Source organism: Quercus robur, chromosome 10, assembly GCF_932294415.1.
Source record: "Quercus robur chromosome 10, dhQueRobu3.1, whole genome shotgun sequence".
In the NCBI taxonomy this organism is placed as follows: Eukaryota; Viridiplantae; Streptophyta; class Magnoliopsida; order Fagales; family Fagaceae; genus Quercus; species Quercus robur.
The window spans coordinates 18,901,235-18,919,020 of record NC_065543.1 but is presented as its reverse complement, the minus strand read 5'-3'; the positions used below and the strand labels follow the sequence as shown (position 1 = coordinate 18,919,020).

Below are 17,786 nucleotides of genomic sequence, written 5' to 3'. Positions count from 1 at the left end.
CAAGAGCTAAAGGAAAAGTACTTGACCAACATATGATATAATAATGGTTATTTTTTTATACAAAGTTGATGCAATCCTGTGTCAGACAAGACATTTTCTAGTATGGGATTAATTATTCCATTCGATGAAGGAAAGAAAACAAAACAAAAAGAAAGAAAACAAAACAAAAAGAGAACCACAATAATAAAAGGCGGCCCATAAAATAATAATGGCACTGAGTTTCATGACTTTCATCAGGTTTGTAAGAACGAATTGTATCGGAAGGTACAGTATTTCACATGATCCAGTAACAATAGTGATTAGTGAGAATAGGGATGGATTATTATATGCAATATATTTATTTATATGGTGATTAATTTTCTCAAAGAGATTTCATGACTATACTCACTATAGTCTACAGTAACGATTAACTAGTATTTTTTTGGGGGTCTTTCTTAAGGAATTCTTTCCATAATTGCCATTGAGACAGGGACTACACACTCAAGAATAGTAAAGTACTCTAAGAATTTGGATAGCCACATTAACAATTTTTTTTTTTTTTTAAAAAAACCTCTTTATAATAATTTAATAATTGAGGGAGGATAGATTTGAATCTTAGGTATTTCCGTTAGAAATACTGAAAAATGTCAATTGAGTTATAACTCTTAATAATTATTTTTTAAAAATTACATAAAAAGCAAAACTCTTAAAATAAATCTACTATATACTTTAAAATAAAATTAATTCTAATATAAAATTTAAAGAATTTTATTTACAAGGGGCCTAAGGGCACAAAGTAATATGCATTTAATACTTTATTATATATTTTTTTTTTTGGGTTTTGTTGCACTTTTCCTCTAGACTATGAGTATGAGGTCAGCCTCAATTCTTCTCTTAAACTATGAAATTGAGCAATATCTCCCATAATTAATTGATAATATACAAATTGTCATTTATCCTTAATAAGTTCCATTCACTTAAAATTTTTAACGAAATATCTTTTTTTTTTCTTCGAAATACATGCCACCAAACCTTGCACAATTACATTTCGTAAATCAAATGAGAAAGATCCAATGATCCATATTCAAAAAAAAATAATAATAATTCTTTTGAACTTACATCCTTCAAAGAAAACGGAATTTAAGGTTTAAGTTAACTCAAAATTTGAAATTAATGACAAAAAATATGCATAAAGTTTTGGATTTCATTCGAAATATATTCACAAATTAACTGAAAAAGTGCACAATGTTGTGGAGTGAGATAATGACAATATTGGGGGAGTCCCACATTGCCAACATATCGAAGCACGACCTCTTCAAACCGTAACATACATTTTTATTTGTTGAAATATTTCTATAAAGTATTTTATTGAAAATGTTTAATACTTATTTCATTTTTTTAATATTAAAAAAATATTTTCTAAACTATTTTTATTCTATACAATTGAATTTTTTAATGTACATATATTTTATAATTCTATAGTTACAATAATAAGAGATGGGGTATTCTATTTTTTTTTTTTTTGGTAATGTGAGGTATTCAACATAGTTCTTTCTTGCATTGAACTACAATACTTCTTACAAACATAATTATAACATTCCATTCCATACATGAGGTGACATCAAGCGAAAAAATATTTGATATTATATAATATCATGTCTTATTAAAATATAATAATTGAGAAATATGTGTGCAAAATAATCAGATAAGCATTCTACCACTAGTCTAACACGTGCAAATAAGTAGTTATTTTTACGTTGTGATTTTCGGAAGCCAAAAGTTAGAAAAAATCATAAAAATTAGAAAAAAAGCCCGAAATGCCAACTCAATTGTTGGAAACCCTCCCTATGATTTTAGGAACATAAATTGGGTGAGGGGATGCAGAGTACACGTAGTCATGCTCAAATAACCTCATTTAGGCATATTGGCATGCCTATGGAAGCCCTAAGTACACATTGCCTAGTCTGTGGCACGTCCTCATGCATGCTTAGATAACCTACTTTGGGCATGCCCCATGACAACCCAATATGCATGCCTGTGTGCACACTGACATGCCTAAATAGTCTTCTTTATTCAGGCATGATGCATACTCATGATGATTCCGCATCTTTCATTTATTGAATTTTGAAAGAGGGTAATGTGCCGGTATCATTTCATACCCGATCAGGTGACATAATTTAGATCTTGGACCCATACATCGATGGGGCCCACACCCACACCCACACCCACACCCAAAATCTCGAAGAGGAGCGGGTTCCTAAGATATCTATGGCCATATAGGACCCAACAAGAGTCTTTTTTACCCGAATTATTTGGAAATAACATTTCATCCAATTTCTCAAAATAATTGTCAAAGTGTATGTGGTCAGTAATCAGTATCAAATTATCAATACATAACTGTGAAGTGTAAAACTGTAAAGTGGATTAGTACGGTTGATAAAAACACATAGAAGGAACAGAACAGTAAACTCTAGTACCTAAATTAAAGTATAAAGTGAGTGTATGCTTTTATCAGAATGAATAATAGTATGTGTCACGGACACACTTTACGTATTCTTTTGTGTGTGGTGTGATGTGAGTGACATCCACTGGAAGACTCTAAGACCAAAAGGAGAGAGAGAGAGAGAGAGCGAGCTGGTTGCTTCGGTTTTGGTTTTTATGTTGGTGAACGATCTGAAGGGTATCTTATGCCATTTTATTCTTTCAAGCCAAGTGGGTAGTGAGAGAGGTTTGTTCTCTTTCAATTTGGTTGAGAATTGATTTTTTACTTCATTTCTTTGGTTTCTGGTTCTGGGTTTTGGTATGGGTTTCCTTACAATTGTGATTCCTTACCTATTTTTTAAGATAAAAAATAAAAATTGCTGCTTGCCCATTTGAGTTGAGTAATTGTATTTCCTGAATTTTGAGGCATTTGATTATGTTGATTGATTATGCTGTAATGGTATGCAACACAAACTGCAAGTATTGTTTTCTGAGGCTTTGTAATGAGATTGTTTGTGTGTGTGTGTGTGTGTGTGTGTTTGTTTTTTTCTTGTGATTGTGCCTGTGTTTGGTAAAGTCCGATTGGTAAACAGTAGGAATTCTTGGTCCTTAGACTGGAATGGGGATTTTTTGAAGAGTGTGAATCTGGTTTGAGACTTTAGTGGGTTGTATACTCCAATTTAAGTGTTTAAATTTAGTTGCTAAGATTTGTATATCTTGTCTGAATTTGTTCAATAGTTTAAGTGAAATGATGCTTCCGGAATTTGCAGACAAATTAGACTTTTAGCAAGATATAATTTGGTATTTCTGAGATCTTTTTGAGTTATATTTGATTCAAAAGGTCTTATGGTTTACCAAAGGTTTTCTTACATATATGGATGTTTTATATCTGGGTCCTTTCTTTAGTGCAATTATATATATTATTGGTAAATTACAAACCCACCCAATGAATTTAAACCCACGTTATGCAGGACAGAAATTTTAGTGGGCTCTTGATACCAGTTTTGATGTATGATCTTATAAAAATCAGCACTAAATTGGGTTCTTGATGAATTCTTGAAGGGTACTTGAATGGAGTTTGATATTTAAGAAACTAAGTAGGGTTAGGTACTAAAATGATAGGATTTTGAATGAATCTTGAGGGAATTTGATGGCTGTTAACAAAGAAAGATAGATCTATGAAATCACTCCTAGTTCCCCTAAGCAATTACACTCAAAAAGGTTTAAATAAGTTGTTGGAATTTAATTAATCTCAATCTCTCCATAGTTGTTATTTGACATTGAAGCCTATTTCCAATCCTTTCCTAGAAAGATTAGGACTTCTAGATAACATTTTCCTAGGAAGACTAAAACTGCCACTAATGAAGCCAAATAGAAAAATGACTTGCAAAATAAAATAAGATGTATGGGCCTCTGATAGAGCGCATTTCAGAAAATTTGGAAATCCAATTTGCCTCTAGTTTAGTAAAGCTTTATTAAAATTGAATCAGCAACTAACCTAAAAAAACCTGATACTAAGACTCAATAATAACTAAAGTAGCTTATGAAAGGTGCAAAGAAGGTCCCACATCGAAACTAGACCATAATTCTAGAATATATTGGTATTTTATCTTGTTTTTCTTGAGCTCTTTGTTGGATGTATCACCACAATCTTATCCTCCACCTATTCTTATGGGAGGAGGATGTGCTGTTGAGCTTGTTCACCTCAATGCTTTTAGATATTAATGTGACATTGTCCAGAAATTTACTGTTAAAAACAAAATCTTATAATTGAAATAAGGAAATCAATTGATTTTTAAGCATTTGCTTATTTCAGATTGACTGCCACTGGAGTTTTAACAATGTCAATTTTGAAGATGTACCTTCCTTAGAACCCAGGGGTTGGTTATTATTTGACATGCTTTTCTTCTTGGTTAAAATGCTGTTAATGCATTTTGAGGTTTCACATTGATGCAACTTAAGTTATTCTAGTTCAAAGTAATGATCTAGGGCCAAATAGGATGATGTGAAGTCTCATTGCTAAGGTGGATATTTTTATTAAACTTCTAAATCTAATTTGTAAGGTGGATTTTCTGTTATGTGCCAAATTTTTGCATTAAACTTCTAAGCCAGCAAGCTGTTAACTAGATTGTTGCATAGTTGACTATTTTTTCTTTTTCTTTTTAATTTTTGATAGATAATACTTGCATAATTGATCTTGATTAATATTATTGTCTGAAAGCGTACCTGAGTGACAGCTTTTAACAATTAATTTGATGGGGAGTAAGAGTAACAATCCAATAATTTAACTTAATTTAGTGGAATAAGACATTCAAGACAGTAAGCATGCTCCATTCCAGTTTCAAAAAGCACTTAAATTATTAAACTACTTTATTTGTTAGGAAAAAATGTTCAGTTTTGATAACTAATAAAATATGTGTAGTTTTGATGAATATTATTCTCAAAATAAAATGATTTGCTAATTTTATATATGGTCATTTCTTAATGCTTTCATAATTAATTCCTAATGTTGACTTTGTTTCCTTGTGTTAGTGCATAAACCGGAGTTATAAATAAAGGTGCTATGAAGAGTGATGTGCCTTAAGTCACAGTAAAACGGCTTGTGATGTCATCCTACTTCTAAAACAGGAGTTTGGGGATAGAAAGTTGGTTATATCCTTCTGCTCTGTGTATTTCTTCATGTTTATCACTTACACCACAGCCTTAAGTTATGCTTATAGTCTTGAGTTTCTTTCAAAGTTGGAACAAAAGTTTTATTTACTTGTCAGCTTTATGTTGCAATAGCACTGCTTCTTGTCTTATTGATAGAAACATATGGGGACATTGGCCTCCTGAGCTTGATTAAGTAGAATTTATTAAACCAAATGGTGCAATAATCTGAAGTGCAGCTTTCATGTTTAAATCCAAAGACTTAACTAATTCAATGGGAAAGGAAGATTTCTCGGATACAATTAAGGTTGGAGTTAGCAATGAGGATTGCTTAAATATTGAGAGTGAAGAATCAGGGACTCACTCACGCCATAGTCTAGACAAGGAGGCCGGCCTGCCAAATTGTCGTGTGTGCCAATGTGTTGAATCTGATAAAAGAGGGGATGCTGCATTAGGCTTTTTGGGCATCACTCCTCCGTTACATGAAGCAAGTAAAAGCAACAGGGAGGTGAAGCCTGATAGCGAAAGTAAATTTTCTCTCAAAAGGAATGTTGGAAGAGAATCTGAACCTGTTGAGTTTATTGGCCCTAATGGAGAGGTTTTCATTTGCAATACGGATTTGGAGACGGGTACATACCACCATCAAGACACATTGGTAGAGCTTGGTTGTTCTTGCAAGAATGACCTTGCTCTAGTTCACTATGGTTGTGCTCTCAAGTGGTTTGTTAACCATGGATCCATTGTTTGTGAAATTTGTGGAAGTGTTGCAGAAAATATTAGATCTGCTGACTTCAAAAAAGTGATGGGTTCTTTAAAGGAATATGAAGCATTGAGGGAAAGGACTGCTAGTGGAGAACCCAATCCAGCACAGGTGCATACAAGTACAGGTGTAGATCCTGATGCTGTTGCTGCCATTCGAAGGCAACGACTTAGTGAGATTTCATTGTGGTTTAATCCACATAGCAATAGTAGCAATAATAATACTGCTGCTGCAGCTTCACAGGTTGTTTCTGAACAACCTTTGAATACCGTCTCTGAAGATGCCCCTGCTGAAAATCCTGCAACCAAGTGGGCTGTGGAAGGTACTGGGATTCTGCTTGCTACAGGTCTTCTTACTGTTACTCTTGCATGGCTCATTGCCCCTCGCGTTGGGAAGGTATGTCAGATTAAGTGCTTTTTAAGTTTATTAAGATACAGTGCAGACATAATTCAGTTTATAGGGTTATTAGCTCATCTTATGTGTAGAAGTAATTAACTCTATGCTCAGGATTAAAGTACATGCACAAATGTTAGGCACCTTTTACCATTCAAAATAAACATGGCAGGTGATGGAAATAATAAGAAATGGATGAAATTACCTTTAAAAAAATAAAAATAAAAACTAAAAGAAGAATCATTTGTCTATATTATCATGTCAATTCTTAATTGTGCTGGTTGGTGTTGCCATGTACTCTTGGCTCATAGAAAATCTTCTTAGTTTGTAATAAGCTAAAGGTGCCAAATATTGTTGCTTCTTTCATTACCTTATATTTTTACTTATAAAAAGAAAAAGCTAAAGGTTTCAAAAATTGTTTGCTATGTAATAGCTCATTTGACTGTTAAGTTGTCTCTCTTCTTTCTCATTTGGCAGAATTTCTAGTAACTAGGAGGTGGTCTCATCAGTATTTATCTATTAGAAACAACAATACATTAAATGCTTTTTTGGGTCAACCCTAAAGAAAAGAATGGAAAGAAGTTTTTTCCAATGTTTGGATTGTCAGAGGGACAAAAAAGAAATGAAGGTGAGGAAAATCTGTCAACATTTTTCTCAGGCCCACTAAATTCTTTTCGGACTAGGCGAGATCTGAAGAAAATGTTTGGTGTAAGGAAGAGAGAACTGTGAAATTTCCTTCTTTTTTTTTTCATTTTTTCTTTTTCACTCCAATTTCTTTCCCTGTTTTCACTATATTTTTCTCCTGTAAAATTTTCCATAATTTCTTTGTAACCACTTTTAGAAGGAAATCATGCCTAGATATGTTTCTTATGTACATAAATATATTTATGCATATGTGCAAGCATACAAAATTGTATGTATAGCATACAGACAAGCATACTGATCAACAACTCATATCTAAACTTTTTTTTACATATTAATGTACATAATTCACTATCATACATAAATAGGTATAAATTGCATGCTAGTCTGCATTATAAGCTTCAATAACTTTTTGACTATTGCTGGGTGATGTGATTTATTGAAGAGTCTAGAAGAACTAGAATAATTTCAAAATTATGAGTTGGAGAGTTCCTATTGTGGACATCAAATTGGGAAGCATCTAAAGTGTTTGGATGTATTTTGCTCCTGGCTTGATCATTTGTTACCGGTTTGTTGGTGATGAACTACTCTCTCTTAACTTTATGGGATTCGATGGTTAAAGAGTGGGTTGGGATTTATGTAATGCAGCAGCAGTTTTTTTTTCCTCTTCCATTTGATCAGCTTTTCTTCATCTTTGCAATATGGTTTATTTTCACTTGCTTGAGAAAAGAAGCTTCCTGTATGTGTGACCCATTTGCAAGACATCATGTAAAATGGGGAATGGCAATAAGAATATGACCATATAAGCTACTAATATATATATATATATATATATATATATTGGCTTGTTATTAAGATGAAAATTGCAATTCTGCATAAGTTATCAGAAACTAAACAGAATGCTAAGAAAATTCCTGCATTTAAATATTTTTTATATATTTTAAGGATATTCATTTATTTTGAGTTCATCTGTTCTTTTTGTGTTTATAATGTCTTTATTATATGCTTTATTTGATAAATACCACTCTGATGTGCAGAAAACTGCCAAAAGTGGTCTTCATATTCTCCTTGGAGGCATCTGTGCTCTAACAGTTGTGGTTTTCTTTCGCTTTGTAAGTATCTCCTTAATAGAGATCATCCAGTTACCACTCTCATCTGCATCTGGCTTAATTTTTTATTGATATATGTTTCACTAGATTATAGAAATTTGATTAGGGTTTGCAAACTTTTCTTGACAAGCAAGCGGCCATTAGAGAACATTGTTTATTGTGAATGAAGGAATAGAAGTAAAATATTTATCAAAAAAGGATAATAGAAGTAAAATAGTGGTTTGCAATCTATGTTAGATTTTGTTGATTTGTGCTCTCTTTTCATTTGTAAAGATTGGTAATTGTATTCCTTGGGAATATTTTGTATGAACTCTGTGTGCATAAAGTATCTTCTTCCTTTCAATAAAACTATTGTCACTTATAAAACAAGTATAATAAAATTGAAAAGAAGAAGAAGAATATTTTCTTCTGGTTTGGGAGTTCTAGTTGCTTTATTTTCCTTAATAGCATATATTGATATCTGCTCAAAAGCTCAACCTGTTACACGTTTATCCTATAAAGATGAGCACTTAAGGTAGTAAAAATGTGTTTCTCACTCTTGATACCACAGCAAAATAAGAAAGCTGAAGCCTTCACAAGAGTTGGTGATTTATATTATGGTTTACTGGTGAGGGTCCCATCTTCTACAAGTGTTTGGTTGACCCACAAGATACAGAACAACATTTGTGTTTCAAGTTTATGAAATTAGATATATCTGAGGAGAGAGGTTGTACAATTCCTATAGGAGGGTCAAAAAAATTCATAAATTCCAAGGGGCTGGAATCATTGAAACCCCAAAGCTCCTTTTTTTGTGGATAAGTAAAAATCTCAAGGCTTTCAAGACCCCTTCAGTTTGCCTTGGGTTTCTGCTCAACCTCCATCCCATTTTATCAATCAGTTTCCTATATCTTAGGTGTCTTAACCAGATTGAGGAAACAGTACAAACATGGAACTTCTGAGAATTTTAGCTAAAGGAAGTTTCTGAAGATTAGATGATGGGAGGGATGAGAGAAAGGAGATTAGTTAGAGAAGGGTTAGGAGCACTTTGTCACTTCCAGAAAAACTCATTTCATTCATTCTGTTCCTTCTCTTTATTGGCATTGGCTTTGGAAGAGATGTTTTGTCCAGCCATACTATTGGTGCTTCTTCACAGACGGACATGTGCATATGCTTGCACGCACATATGCAAAGTGAATATGACACCAGGCCTATGAATGTGCAACTCAGTTGGGCAATTTGTTTACTATAGGCGATGGAGAAAAGTCGTAGGAACACATAATTGGATAAACTGTATATTGTTGAAGAGACTAGCAAGAGACTTGTAAAGCTTGCAGCTGTTTAAATTATTGGTATGAAGGAAAAGAAAATAAAATATGTTATACCTTTGCTGAAAACTTGTGTTTTCCTTTGATATGTTGCCTGAAACTGAAATACAGATATATTTGTAATATTATTTCTCATTAAATTTTCTTCTTTCTTCTCCCTATAGATCACTGCCACTTTTGACGGGTTTTCTCATAGGATCAATCTTTTTAAAGTTCTTAATCTAATTTTTAGAAAATTCAAAATTTTTTTTTAACCTGTATTAGATTTCCTGCTTTGTGCGGCCTTAAATCTAATTCCAAAAGCAATTCATAAAAAATATATAACATTAACCATGTGGTGCCAATGAGCTCTAGCTTAAATGACATTTCCTTATCTTGTAAGAGTAAGGTGACGGGTGAGGTTATGAGTTCAAAACTCACTATGTGTGTGCGTGTGTGTACAATACCAATAAATCAAACATTGGCCATATGTTGTCTTTTGTCTTTATTTTTATTTTAATTTTTTTCACTGAAAGGATTCACTAGCAAACCCTTAACTCTATATAAGTTTCTTCTACATGGATTTCTGTGGATTAGTTGGGACATCCTCAGAATGTTCTAACTATTACTTAATATCTCATCGGCACAATAGTAATAATTCTTACTGAATTTCAAATTGTGTGTTCCTACTTTGGGCTTCATTCAGTATTGTGTACTGATCACTAATATAAATTTTCTTTTGAATTTTGCAGTTTGTGCTTACCAGAATCAAGTATGGACCTGCACGCTACTGGGCGATCTTGTTCGTCTTTTGGTTTCTTGTCTTTGGTATATGGGCTTCACGGACTCACAGTGCTCATTCGGCATGATTTTGTTAGCATTATTGTTTATCCTTGTTAATTGAGATTTTTGTTTTTAGAAGCCGTCTATAGAACTTCATGTCAATACCATTCATGAGTCTATTTGATAAGTATAAAATGAGCAGCTACTGGTAGACTATTTAGATTTTGTGTTCAGTGAGTGTTTAAGTCAATTGTTGTATTTTTTTTTATAAACATTGTAAATTAGCCCTTCAAATAGCAATATTATTGTTTATGTGCAAGTTTTCTCAGGTCTATGGCTTTACTCTTGCATGGTAAATTGTGGCTTTTGAGAGTAATGTGAGGGCTTATAGTATGTTAGTAACAAATCCATAAAAACACATTTTGAAGTTAGAAATGTTGGGAGTCAACCAAAAACCTTTGGGTATTGTACCTTTCGGAAATATTAAACCTATCCTGCCAGCAATAGTGATGGTCCTATTCACTGTTATTGATATGTCTTGGATGTTTTGTAAAATGTGAATGGAATTATTTGAAGTACATACAGCAACCAAGGACGCTTAAATTGTGTTGCTATGGTAAATAATTCTGTTTTATTGTTTTTGTGTACTAAACCTAATTAGTTGGCGCCACATGGTTAATGTTAGTGTGAAGGATACTTTGTTTACTTGTGGAATGCGGCAGTTCCTCCAAAGAAGGGAATGGAATGATCATAAAAGCATAAAAGAAGTGAAATGTGGCAATTCCTTCACAGAAGGGAATGGAATAGAATGAAATAATCATAAAATAATAGAAATGAAATGAAATTAATGGAATGAAATGTATTTAAGGAAAAAGAATAGAAAAAAAGAATGGAATGAAATGGAATTAAGTTATCTTGTTTGGATATTTTGAAATAAATGAATGGAAAGAAATAGAATGTAAGTAACTTTGTTTGAGAGTAACATAAAGAAAAAATAATGGAATCATTTTATGATAATATTACTATTTGATCTCTATTTTAAAATAAATTGCTAAATATATAGGGGTATTTTAGGAGTTTTAGTACAAAATTTATTAAATCTAATTTCATTCCCTTTAATTCTTACAAATTTTGAGGAGAATAAAAATTTGAGGTATTAAGGAAATAAAGAAGAATGAGTATTTTTTTATACTTATTTCATTTCCTTCCACTTAAACTTCTAAATAATGAAATGAATTTTTCATTCCTTCTATTAAAACCACCAAACAAGGGCTTAATGTGAAGCAATTGTTATAGTAGAGGTATGTCTCTGAAGTCTGAACCCGGGCACAAAGAATTGCCTCAATTTTTAGTTGGGTTCAAGAATCGGGAACCAAAATGGGCCTTTATATGTGTAACAGAATAATATTGCAATGATAGTATATTGTTCTTGAAGTTGAATTGAAGACATTCTATTCTCCCAGGAAAAAGTCATATTTTAAGAAAATTATACAATATTCTGAATCTCTGATAGTACAATAATATCATACTTTTCTTTTAGCATGAACATTGGGTAACTAATGATTTTCTTGAGAGGTTGGAAAGTCGTGGTTGTGTTATAGCTTCAACTCCAGAGAGTATATTGTACACAACTGTAAGAAAACAAACACTTGTGCAAGCATATCAGATCGGATGCTTTTTGTGACAGCATGAATAATATGCACAAAATTGGTTTTCTGTGAATTTATGAGGGGTTTCACAAGGTTCATCTTATCTAGTGACATTTTTTTTTCTCTGGCAAGACATGCCAAGGTTATACATGACTGTGTCATTTGGGGGGAGGATACTCCACCTATGATTGTAGACCAAGTGCTAAATGATGTAAACTGTATGACTTCCATTTCGGTTTAATGAAATTTTTTATGTTGAGAATCAAAAAAAAAAAAAAACTGAACACTCTTCCAAAGCTGCTGAATCTTTTCAATGGACCACATGGAATGGGGTCTTATCTTGGAAGACACTCTAAAGTGGGAATCTGGAAATGAGCCCTTTGAGTAATCAATCTATTTCAAAAGCAATTTTCAAAAGTATACTTTCGAGGCATTGCCACTGGTGATAATTTCGTAAGGGATCTGAAAACAATACCCTGAATGGCATTTCATTCCCACTCAAAGGTATCTTAAGATACTCTGATTTGGAGAGCATCTTTGTTTGCTCTAAACTAATTCTGCTTTAGTCAACTTCAACAGGTATGACGAATTCATTCCAGTGACTAGTTGTCTAGAATAATTGTATGCCAAGATTGTGAAAAGGCATATATAACAAAAGCAGTGCAAAGATGTTAAGTATGTGGGGTAGGGGGTGGTGAGAATATGATAGAACTGCATGTTCTACTAAGGTAAAAACAACAGCAGAATGTTCTTGGAATGGTTATTGGATTTCAAAGTGATATCTCATGAAACGGTCTAAGACACCACTCTCTCTCAGCATTGGGGGTGCCTGGGAGGGTCTAATGAGACTTGTCTCATAAGATAATTTTCTGTGGATTGCTGTTACTTGTAATCACTGCTTAGTCTCAATTAAGATTGCACCATCATAAATGACTAGATGAAGTGTTAGTTTAACAGCAAAAATGTGAATGATCTGCAAGGAGGCACTTGGTGGGATTACTAATTTTGCAGAAAGAACTGCTCCTAACATTATTGGTATTTCAGTTTAATCTCTCTCAAAGAGAGAGAGACAGAGAAAAGGAGAATACATAAGAAGAGCCTAACAGCCCTTAATCAAATTAAACATTTTTAGAGGAATACCTAAGAAAGATCTCATAGCTGTTTGCAAGCTTCCATTGTACAAATTACTTTTAACAGACATCTCATAATTGTATTGACAATGTGCCTCAAAAAAGTTGTACATCTTACATATTGCAATAGTCAAAAACGAGAGGGAAAAAGATTAGGAAATGACTAAAAAAAAGACATATATACATCATTCAGGTCCATAAGTTAATGTAAAGTACTGAAGCCCATCCGATTGAGAAGCATTAGATAATTAACCCCCGTCATTAACATGAAAGAAATGGGGAAAATACACCCCAAAAAAAAAAAAAAAGTGGGGGAAGAAGAAACACTGTTAGTTACTCTAGTTCAAGCTAGTACGAGGATGAAATTACTCCAAATTTCAGATAGAACCAAATTTTCTTCTCCACTTTGTCTTGTTCACTCTTCTGACATATCAAATTCCCTTGAGAATGAAACCCTGGATTGCAGATGCAGACAAGATCAATCCTTGCTATTTTTAGCAAAAGAAAACAGGGGTCATACGTTAAATAAAAATGTCACCTAAACAATGAATTCCATGAAACTATTCAAGGATTTGTCAATGACAAATACAGGGCAAGCAAAAAAAATAAAAATAAAACCGGTAAGAGTAATGCAGAAGATATCTAATACATAATAAGCATATGAATCAGACCAAGAAAATTTTAATGCAATTTTTTATTTTTATAAGTAAATTGCAGTGCAAAGTCCTTATGAGAATTCCTAAAAAGGCAGCCTTCGCTCAATAATTTCATAGTTTCAGAGCAGGCATTGGCTTATCTTCATTTAGCTGCCCAATTATAGTCCACCTTCTAGAAGTAGACATTTAATTGTAGCCACAACCAACCAAAGTTGGTGGTGGATTGCTTTCATATCAAAATGGCTCCGTCCCTTTCTGAAAGTGAAACAAGCCAGACAATATATCAATTGTAGTGCCTTTATCCTTGAAGATCTCCACTTCCCCATTGTTGGCATTTCCTAAGAATTAATAAAACTCTAGCTTGGACAAAACTTCCTCTCTTTTTTTGGGGATAAGTAATAGCTTGAACAAAACTTCTATCATCAGCAAAGCAGAAAACTCCCATGCATTGGCAAAGCAATAGAAAAGGAGTATAGATGCTGTGAAGAAGAGAAAAAAAGTGAAGGAGCCACAGCATGATGAGTACAGTAAAGATAGTGATAAGGGAAGGCCAACAGAACATACAGATATCACAATGTGAAGAAATGTGGTGAGTTGCATTGCATGGCAATAAGTATATTCCATGCTTTGGCAATTGAGGAAACTTTGTCCGTATATGAGACCAAGGAAATGGTAAAAATAGATCAGCACAGCACAGAAATAGGAGTCTGGAAGCCTACCACTAAAATTAAGGTTCACTGATGAGTGATAACAATGCCCAAATTGCATTTGGGCCTTGTCTTAAGTGACATATTGGTAGCTCAAAGCACTTGATGCACAGCATTTAAAAGCAAGGCTAAAATCAGGACCATGGTTGGCACCTACAGCCTTTTCTTGTCTTAATGGTGTGCAACACTCCTACAATTGGTTTTTGTCAAGAGTACACCTCACATTAAAGTCCTTTAAGAAATCAAACCATGTTGCACTCAATTCTAGTTCCTTTTCCTCAACAACTTCAACAAGCACTGAATCCTACTTTTTCACTTAAACTGATAGAGTAAATACAAAAGGTATTATTGAGCTTGCTTAATAGTTTTGCAGTGTAAGTTGTAGACGTTTGAGGAACTGCCTATCTGATTTAGTCAATTAATGCCTCCTTACCTTCCAAATGCAAAGCAAATCTCAAGGTTTAACTTATAATGTGAATCTTTGCTAACTCATTTCCATCTTCTAAATTCCTATAAATCATTGAAATTTATGATATATGCTTTCTACTTATGGAAGTGATAGTTTTTTTTTTTTTTTTTAAATAATGGAGATGATAAAATTATGCCCCAGACCTTTATTATTTAAACAAAATCCAGGAGTTAAAAAATAAAAAGGAACACCATATAATCTTTAATGTAGAATTCCCTATATATTAAACCAAAAACCACATTGGCAACACAGCTTCATTTGTCCAAATCTACAGCCAATGGTGTAGATTCAACGTATCAATTGCTCAGAGTATAGCAATCACTAGCAAGGGTTGCATGTTGTTCTATAATTTATGTGAGCTTGCCAAAAAAAAAAAAAAAAACCCTAAGGAAACCAAGGTAAAACCAAAGGGGGCAAAAGTTACAAAAAGAACTTGTGCTGAAATAATGCACATGTAATGATCATTGTTGTGATAAAGGAATCTGGCAAAACATATATACACACTTGGGGGATATCTGACAAAATAAATATAGATCAATAACATCAATGAATTACACAATGGTTTTCAATGTCAACAGCTATTGAGACTAATAAAATCAATTGAATCCGCAAAAGGAAATCCAAATCCTACACCAACTATTTCAAACTTCTCTTCTATCTGTCTTTATCACCCTCCACACAAAAAATCCGAACTCAATATCACAATAGCAGACTAAAGGGACAATTTTTTTTTTTTTTTTTGTTGTTGGTTTTATCCTTTGTCAAATGCTATATAAAATTACAAACCAAACAGAAAAATCTTACAAAAGTTTCTAACAGAATGATGAAAGTCATGCTCCGTATGCCAAATGCAAAGTAGAGGGGGAAAGGGATCCTTGAGACCCAAGCACCAACTGAACCCCATAAAAGCCCCTGGGCCAGCACCCGACCATAGAATGTTCAATCCAAAATCCCACCAATGTGGTAACCCCAACTCATCCCTTCATTCAACTGCATGCTTTGGACACTGATCATACCCTAAGCAGGATATTTGGATAAAGGTCCAGCTGAAGACCCTAAGGCAACACTTCCTAACTTCAACCAGTAGCTCCCTGAGCTTGAGAGTCAAGCTCCCCTAATCTTGACAAGCACACATGAGAAAAGTTGAACCCATCATGTCAGCATTTATTATTCAGACCAACCGCCAACCGTTTTGGATTAAATGCAAGGAGGCAGGCCGTCACTGTACATCACTGGGGCAAGCACCCTAGTAGGCAATCTGAGGGGATGGTGTGTCGTCAAAATCCCCCCGCTTTATAGGGAACTGATAACCAACTCCACTCAAGAAAAAACCATGAATACACCCTTCTGAGCCAAAAACAAAGGTATGATCTTTTCCTAAGCTTCACTAATCTACAATTCATTTTCAAAGATCTTTCCTCTAACTTAACCTTATTGTTTAATTTGAAGCCTGCCCGTCACCTTGCTCGGTTGGAATCTTGGTGTGGTTCCTCTTTCAAGAGACTTACCCCCTACACAAAGTACGGAGTCCTAAACGTATCTCTGTAGGGCAGCTTTCACTCAATAACTGTATGAAAATTTCATAAAATTGTTTTGTAAGAAAAGTATTTTCCTTTTCCTTTTGGCAACAGGTGTTCATCATTCCAGAAAACTCCCAAATTAGAATACAACAAAGATCAAACAAAGATCAACCAAAGACAGCCATCGACCTACATTGGCTAAAAAGGATCCACCTAAGACCATATGTTCACAAACTTTCGATCTCCAATTTAAACATTCCAATATCCACAAGCTAGGAAAAAAAAAGAAAAAAAAACCCTAAGATAGCAGAAAATCAAATGAAAAAAAAGCCATCTAAAAACCATAAATTCACCAACTTTACTCAAATTTTGCACACACCAATATACAAAAAAGGAAATCTTAGCAACAGAAAGAAAACCAAAAACCAAAAATAAATAAATACCGGTATATCATGACAGATAGAAGATATCATCAGTCATTAGAAGAATGTACTGCAAAATCCTCAAAGGGGCATTCCTAAAATCCAACGGGGGCAACCTCAACTCCCTTATTCTACATTCATTCACCCGACCCGCCCGAACCCGGTTCGACTCGACCTTCCTGAACAAAAACACCGAATTGCCACCCCAAACTCGCTTTTCCTTTAAATCCTGAGATGGGTTTTGCTTGGTCTTGAAAAGGGTCCAACCCATTCCAGCCAAAGCTCGAGAAAACGCATCCATGGTGTCTACTCGGTCACTGGTGAGCCTGGAAAACAGAGACACAGAGCAACAGTCCCAATTACTAGTGGTGTCAGCAATTGTTGCTTTGGTGGTGAAGTTGGCAAAGGCTAGTTTGAAAAGCCCTTTGGAGAGAGTAGCAAAAGAGCGGAGATGGGTGAGAGAAGCTGTGGTGAGTGAAGGAAACGGGAGAGGAACGGCATCGTTTGGCAAGAAAGATGATGAAAGTGATGAGGATGACCATGACCATGATATGGGGAATGGTGATGAAGGTGATGGTGTTGATGAAGAAGAAGAGGAAGCTGATGTTGATGGTGATGGTGAAGATGGGTACGAGAAGATGATGTGAGAGAGAGATGGGGTTGGGTGTAAGTCCATGCCCATGTCTCTGGCTATGGTGGCAAGTCTGTATGTGTCAGTGATGAGCTCTTTTGTTGGTAAGAACAACAAAAATGGAGTCTTTTTTGTTTTGCTGTTTTTGTCAGTGCTGGTTTTTCTTCTTCTTCTTCCTCTTGTTTGTTTGCGGTGAGGAATGGCATTATTGGCTTCATCATCATCATCATCATCATCGTCATCTTCATCATCATTAGTATCAACATCATTGTGGTCAAGGTGAGTGTGTTGTTGGGTTAAACAGAGAGGGTTGTTAATGGTTTCTCCTAAGACCAGAGAGCGTACCAGCTTCAATGGGAGCATCTTTGCTTTCCCTTTTTCTCTTTCCTATTGGATGGTCATGGAAGGCTTTCTTTTACTTCTTATTTAAGTCATACTTAGACATACTAGAGATCTTGAACAGTCAACCAAATCAACTTTGCTTGTTGGGAGAGAGACAGACGAATCAGTTTTACTTCATTTT

The 17,786-nt window shown here is 34.2% G+C and overlaps 2 protein-coding genes across 2 annotated transcripts; one reads left to right on the top strand and one right to left on the bottom strand.

Moving 5' to 3' along the window:
• Positions 1 to 2,497: 2,497 nt before the first annotated feature.
• Positions 2,498 to 10,407, top strand: LOC126701459 (uncharacterized). Its single transcript, XM_050399573.1, has 4 exons — positions 2,498 to 2,707; positions 4,993 to 6,265; positions 7,942 to 8,016; positions 10,049 to 10,407. Exons 2-4 carry the CDS (start codon positions 5,354 to 5,356, stop codon positions 10,163 to 10,165), a joined length of 1,104 nt encoding a protein of 367 aa, XP_050255530.1. The 5' UTR covers positions 2,498 to 2,707; positions 4,993 to 5,353; the 3' UTR covers positions 10,166 to 10,407.
• A 2,505-nt stretch (positions 10,408 to 12,912) lies between these two features.
• On the bottom strand, positions 12,913 to 17,719 carry LOC126702584 (uncharacterized). The gene is made up of 2 exons (XM_050401328.1): positions 16,654 to 17,719; positions 12,913 to 13,313 (listed from the first exon to the last, which is right to left on the bottom strand). Exon 1 carries the CDS (start codon positions 17,624 to 17,626, stop codon positions 16,661 to 16,663), a length of 966 nt encoding a protein of 321 aa, XP_050257285.1. The 5' UTR covers positions 17,627 to 17,719; the 3' UTR covers positions 12,913 to 13,313; positions 16,654 to 16,660.
• Positions 17,720 to 17,786: the final 67 nt, after the last annotated feature.

Excerpts from the sequence above, each read along its gene's own strand:
- LOC126702584 (XM_050401328.1), bottom strand. The coding sequence starts at position 17,626 with ATGCTCCCATTGAAGCTGGTACGCTCTCTGGTCTTAGGAGAAACCATT.
- LOC126701459 (XM_050399573.1), top strand. The coding sequence starts at position 5,354 with ATGTTTAAATCCAAAGACTTAACTAATTCAATGGGAAAGGAAGATTTC. Across the intron at positions 6,266-7,941 it reads TTGCCCCTCGCGTTGGGAAG|AAAACTGCCAAAAGTGGTCT; the intron begins GTATGTCAGATT and ends TCTGATGTGCAG. Across the intron at positions 8,017-10,048 it reads TTGTGGTTTTCTTTCGCTTT|TTTGTGCTTACCAGAATCAA; the intron begins GTAAGTATCTCC and ends TGAATTTTGCAG.